This window comes from Frankliniella occidentalis, unplaced genomic scaffold, assembly GCF_000697945.3.
Source record: "Frankliniella occidentalis isolate FOCC.00 unplaced genomic scaffold, Focc_3.1 Scaffold27, whole genome shotgun sequence".
Taxonomy (NCBI): Eukaryota; Metazoa; Arthropoda; class Insecta; order Thysanoptera; family Thripidae; genus Frankliniella; species Frankliniella occidentalis.
Window position 1 is genome coordinate 82,712 of NW_026267157.1, and position 6,628 is coordinate 89,339.

Here is a 6,628-nt window from a genome sequence, read left to right on the forward strand (position 1 = left end):
GACTTTGTACGGCCTTTTGAGGCTCTGTAATGGTGAGGCTGCTGAAAAATGGAATCAATGTTTTCCCATCACATTGAAAGGAGTAAATTAGAATGAACAACAATCGTTACTAAAATACTTCATGTGAAAATCTCACCACCAACAGTTGACATAACGACATCGTTTTCATCATTCTTCTCATCTGTCATGGGAACAGCCTTAAAAGGGCTAGTGCTACAGATGTCATGTAGTGAGGATGTCACATATTTAACATTTTTAGCAGCTGCCATTCCTAGCACAAAGGAAGACATAACCAATTAAAACCTTAACAGGTGCCGCGCCTAGCACTTTAACCTAGCCATGGCATACCTTTTTTGGGCTTAATCCACAGGCCTGTCCAGTGACCACTACATAGAGGACAGTGCCACTTGCTTTTCAATCTGTTGCTGAACTGGCCCACGCACTTGCCGTGAAACCATTTGTTACAACCGGCTTTGTCGCAGCATATCTGAAACCTGATAATTCCTAATATGACGACGCGCACTTAATTAAATCCTAAAACAAACAAGTCGAAGGGATAATATGATAATATACTTACCCATCATCAGGAAATTTACAGATAGGACAGCGCTCCATTATATTTCATTACAGACATTCGCTTCACACGAAAAAACCGTTACATTACAAACTCACGAAAGACCGGTTACCAGTGATCGAAACTTCGAAAACTTTGAAAAGAGGATCCGAGGTACGGCGTAAGGGGCGGAAACGAGGTTCTAGCCTCAGACGGGTCTCTCGCTCCGTCTCCGTCATCTGAACGTGAAATCTGCCATACGAGGCGCGGTCGCCCACAACCCCCCTAGGTACTTAAAGATTGCGTCCCTCTCATAGCCGCGCCGGCCTAAAGAGGAGAACCGTGCGGCGCGGCTACGCGAGTGGCCACTGAACTTCCAGACAAAAATAAAAAAAACAAGTGGAACGTTTCTAAAGCAATGTGAAAGAAATGAAGCTTTTCGTTTCAACTTCAACTCTTCGACGAAATAATTCATGAACTTCCCTAATAGAAAGTAGACGTGTCATAGATGTCGAAAAGACGTCCATAGATGCCTGAGATAGAGAACCGATTTCAACGTAGAACAAAATGGTGAATTTTATCTTTAATTGCAAATAAAACGTGCAGACACATTGATAAAATAACGCTCTTCCCGAATGTCAACAAGTCGAAACGGAATATTTAGAAAATTAAGAAATATTTCGCATAAAGACGAAAAACAGCCCTTGTCCGAAAGATGCGCCATCTGGCGGAAATTCAAGAAAGTAGGCTTATCTAAAAGCATAGATGGCATAGACGAGAAGTAGAGCATACCTTGACGTTTACACGTCATATAACGTTAAGACTTCTCAGTTCATAGATGCTTCCCCTTAAGTAGAACGGCTATCGGAGTTGACGCCTCATGTACCACAAGCCATCTAAGCGTTTAGATGGCTTAGAAATGACGTAGAGTGCCTTGTGACGTCCACCCCTCATCTTCGGCAAGACATCGTGCAATTGCACGCTGTAAAAAATACTATTGTGATTTTTATTTACAAAATATGTTGTAAATTTGCGATATTCCACTCTCTTGTCGATCTATTCAAAGTCGATGCGAAGTGCTTGTAAATTTACTATCTCAAATTGTAATTTTACGACGCACATCATGGAAAATTTTCTTTGGAAACCTGCGCCCTTTTTTATAGGAGTGATGTGCTGAGTAATCTTTGATTTTGTTCCATTATTTTTATTTTTTAGGTCGTAGAAGAGTCAGCTAAAGACATTTCTATGGTGGTCACCGGATGTTGTGACCGACTGAAGGTGGAGCAGACCCAGATAGGCGAGGCTCGCAAAAGTCTGGATGCGGCGCTGTCGGTGGAAGCGGCGATCTGGATCAAGATGGAGAAAGCAGAGCCACCCGAGGACTATGGTAGTTCTTCGCTCAGCGTTTTTCGTTAGCGCGCGGGGCATGCCTTTCTGCTTCGTAAAATCAATCAAACGGGCTAGTGCTACAAGAAAGAGTTGCTTTCGAGTGCTTTCGAGGGCATCTCCTGTACCAGACCTTTTAACAAAGCACCTTATGGCGCTAGAAAGAGAAAAGAACGATCAACGTCCTAAGGGGTCAGCGTGGCGTCGAGCTGGCCGGGCCCCGCCACGCGGGGGCAACGCCACTAAGCGGCGCGGGCGGCTTGCGTTCGGCCCCGTAGCGTCGCTCGTAGGCGTCTGCCCATGATACCGAAAGTAGGGTCTTACAGGAAATTGAACGGGCTTTCCAATGAGCCCACTCTTAAGCAAATCAAAGGTGTCATACTTGGCCAAAATCCGATTTTGAAACGAAAAATCGAGTTTTTGGTACGTCGCGTGAATATTTTCGGAGAATGGACAAGCGCATTCGAAAGAGGGTCAGTTTTTACCCCTCCTTAGGACGTTGATCGTTTGAAAAAAGATGGATCGTGGCGCTCGCTAGATCGAGTGGAAGGCGCAGTGGCGGGAAAACTTTATTGACCCCCGATAAGTAGGCAACCCGTCGCGCAAGGGCGAAACGCTCTTGCAGGTGGTCGTCGGACCACTTAAGGAACGTTTCCACCAAGTTTCGTCCAAAATTTTTTTTAGGGGGGCACGTTTGGCATGGAATGACCCAGGGGGAGATTTTTCGCGTGTTTTTCACTGAAAAGGTTAGGTTAGGCTGAATCAACTTTTCCAATTTTTCGGACCCCCAAGATTTTTTTCCGGAAAAAACCGAATTTTTTCCCAATTTTTCCGGGAAAAAATCCGACCGGGCGAACCCTATAAACTTGAAGTGGGCGGGCAAGATGGCCGCCGGAGCTTCCTCTGTTTTCAGATTGAAAAATAAAATTTTTCTCTTGTTTTAGCGGTCTGACGTCTTAGCCTACGCCAAGCTTTAGTTCTTGTAGATTCGAAAACAGTTTTCACATTTGCAAAACGTTGAAGGATTGCTGAGAATTTGCAATGCACGACCCGCCCGGAAACACCATATTTCGTAGAAACTTGTTACTCGCGAAATATTGTACGTACGGATTTCAAACATGTCATAACATGGTTCAGAGACATTCACAGTTCTTAATTCAGCACTTTCGTGACCTGAAATATGTTTAGAACGATTAAACTCACGATATTTCGGCCTGCGGCTCGTCAAGCGGTTTGAACGACCCTCCAGGTATGAAAAATCCAGCGGTCAAGAAGTTCGGGTTGCGCGTTTTGAATCCAGCCTGCGACAGATATCGAATAATTTGAGAAAGTTCCGTATGGCGAGCAACCAAACTAGCCCTCGTAGCTAATTTTACGCGAAAGGCAGCTAATTCTTGGCTCGCATAGCTAAATTTCCTCATGCCAGAGGTCAATGCGATTATTCCTGAGCTTAAGTTGAACTTTAACTTTTAATGCTCAGCTCAGCTCTGTGAGGTGGGGTGGACACGCATGCCAACCAAAATCGCGAAAACATTTTAATTTTAGCGCGCCGCAGGCCAAGGTAGACGCACATTTAGCTCAGCTTCACACGGTTCTAACGTGCGTCTACCTTGTACCTTTCACGGAATCAGCTGATCCGATAGGCTTACCTCTGAGAACAAGTCCCGCTTTGGTATAAATGGGTCTCGTGGCTGTGTTACACGAACGAGACGATCTCTGTTCCTGTTCCCCAACTTTTGATTTACTTTGCTTCCGTGCCGCTTGTTCCAGCCCTCGCTGATGGGGCGGCCCAACTGCTGTCGGACCTGGCCGAGCCGTCGACGGTGTGCGAGTTGACGGTGCACCGCGGCGCCGCCGGCACCGCGCCAGGCTCCGTCGCGTGGCGTGGAAGCGTGTTGCCGCAACGCGACGCCGCCTCGCGTCTCGCGCTCTGCCGCTTGTTGTGCACCGGTGAGCTCCGCCCGGAGGAGCCGAGGCCGACTGAAACCATGAAATCCGACGGTAAGCAATCGCCACATTCTCCTATTTTGCCGTAAGAATTTGGAATGCAGGATAGTGGGATATCGTCTTTGAACGAAATCTAATTTTGCTGTATTTGATCCGGCATTTGAATTTGATATGCAAGACCTTGCTAGTACGGACACTTCTGGACATGCCTGACCGTGCCTGACGATGCCGTCGTAAGGTTTAAACGAAATTTAAGGCGCGGTTTAAGGGGTTTAAGGGGAGCACTGAAAAACAATGTCTCATTTTTTGAGGAAAAAGGAAAAACTTTTAGAAACTCCCATGTCTGAGGAAGAGTCCTCCAATCTCGCCTCAGATTATGAGGAATATTCTGAAAAATGAGGAAAAATCCCACATTCTTTTAGGTGATTTCCTCGAAATCTGAGGAATTTTTGTCAAACAAGGGGAGTTCCTCAAAGTTTTCCCTTTTCCCTCTAAAAATGATACATTGTTTTTGCCGTGGGAGGCTTCACTGAAATAATGTTTCTTTTGAGGAAAAAAAATGTAGATCGCCAGACATACTGTTCAGTTCGATATTGAGTATCGTTACAACTTAAGTCTTCTTTTTGAAGCGCAACTTCCTTACTATTGCTTTGCAATGCAAATTGCAAACGTATTTGCAATACAAAAAAAATGGAAATTGTTACTAACGTTGCAAAGCATTTCGTTCGTAAGCATTTTACAATGAGGTATTGTGATTGGCTCCTTCAGAACTTATAGAATTTGTAAATTCTCAAAATATTCCTTGCGCTCTCCGTTATTCCTCGCGGTTTGTCAAGTCCCCGACAGATCCACAGGGCCGCGCCAAAATCTCAGCTTGCTTTGATTCCCTTCTGTTAAAACAACGTGTGATGCAGGTCAGGGCTTTCATCTCATTTCTGCTCGGACCAATGGATTACCCGCTTGCAACTTACTTCTAAACTATGTTTCTTAACAGTTTAGCGGCCGGGCCTGGAAGGAGCCCTGCCGCTCAGGCCTTATTTAGAAATATTTTTTTTAAGGTCTACCCTGGAGTTCAAAGGAATATTGTTCTAAAAGTGGCACGTCTCTTGTCATTGTCAGACACCTGGGAAGAGCGCAGCAACGAGAAGATCATGTCTCCGGAGGAAATGGTGGCCGCCGTGCACGTGGGGTCCCGAGTTGCCCGCGGGTCTTGCTGGCGCGTGGCCTGGAACAACGACGCCAGCTCCGAGGAGGGTGTCGTGACGTCAGTCTTGGACGGCGGCCGGGTGCGCGTTCGCTGGGTGCAGGGGGGCCCTGAGTTTGTGTACTCCATGACGCCCACCACTCAGCACCTGCGGCTAGTGCCCAGGCGCCCTATGGTAAGTGTCGTGTTAACTGTGATGCGCCCTTTCTCCCATGAGCCATTTCTTATGCCTGAAAGCTAAAGATGAGCCAACATGTTCATCGTGATCGCTCAGACACAAACATGAGGTGTTCGAGCACTACTCAAACAGAAGTTCGTAGGCGAACGGAATTGTTTGTTTCAGAAAGATGCATCATATAAAGGTGGGCAGTAGCAGATTAATAAATAACTGCCGTTAGAGTTAATGCAACTATTGTAAACGATCATGGACAGCTTTTATAACTAATGAGCGATAAACAATTTGTTATGATTGCTCGTGTTCGGATCGAGTTTTAACAAATTACATTGTTCGGTTCGTTCGCAAAAAAATGGATGTTCAGTTCGTGTTCGTTCAAAGATTTTTAGCCCAAAGTTGTCCGAGTTCGTTCAAATAGTGTATTCCGGCGCCAGGATTAGAGAAGACTCATGGAAGAACCAAAGCCTCCTGCGCATGCGCGGGCTCTGGTGGGGGGAGGCTCGGCTGGCCCGGTGCCGTCCCCCACACCGGCCCAGCCACCCCAACCCATAGCCCGCTCATACGCAGTAGGCTCTTGTTCTTCCATGAGTCTTCTTCAGATCTGCCGCCAAAAACTATTCGAACTGGCCTGTTCGCTCATCTCTAATACAAGCTTATGCGCAATTTCAAGTGCAAAACTGAAAAGTTGTTCAGTTTGACCTGCCAGCTGTTTTGATTTAACTTTTTAGTTTTTATTTTATTAGTATTTTAACTTTTGATGTTAACACGATTATTGCAGGTAAAAACTCTTTTAAACCTTGTTGTATACAGTTACCCTTATAAAAACATTCATTGAATCACCGGTTGTGCACATTCGAGTGTTCAATTCAAGATTTCTCGGATTTGTCTTAACAAGGTCCTGGGTTTTAGGTTTTAGTTGATGCAATTTCGAAGATTATATTTACCTAAGGTAGTCAAAACAGGGTACTGTTTATTAAACTATATCGCATTTTCTTATTGAATCCAATGTTACAGGTTCAACTTGGCCGTAAAGATGCAAAATCACTTAACCTGTCTGAAATTAGCATGAAAAGTACGCTTCAGAGATCACTCCCCACGGCAAAACTCGCGGAGGTAAGTCTAGGATGAAGCACCACTTTTTTCGGTATTATTAGGCACTGGTCTTTGCGGCTCATTTGCTACACTCACTGTTAAAACAAACAAAAACAACGACTTTTTGGCTAAGCGTTAGCGCAGCCTTTGCTCTCAGAAGGTGTAAGGCAACTCTTTTGTCGTGTGTCTATCTGTAACTAGCTATATGTACGCCAGACGTCTCGCCTAACAGGCTTCACGATATCTCACGAAACACTGTTACGCTGCGACG

General features: G+C 45.4%; 1 protein-coding gene across 1 annotated transcript in view; it reads left to right on the forward strand.

Moving 5' to 3' along the window:
• LOC113214187 (uncharacterized) overlaps positions 1-6,628 on the forward strand; it is a 50,408-nt gene that overhangs the window by 35,324 nt on the left and 8,456 nt on the right. Inside the window, exons 5-8 of the mRNA XM_052265519.1 lie at positions 1,769-1,940; positions 3,710-3,940; positions 5,006-5,265; positions 6,280-6,378. Of these exons, the coding sequence (XP_052121479.1) occupies positions 1,769-1,940; positions 3,710-3,940; positions 5,006-5,265; positions 6,280-6,378 (762 nt within the window). The remainder of the gene's footprint in view (positions 1-1,768; positions 1,941-3,709; positions 3,941-5,005; positions 5,266-6,279; positions 6,379-6,628) is intronic.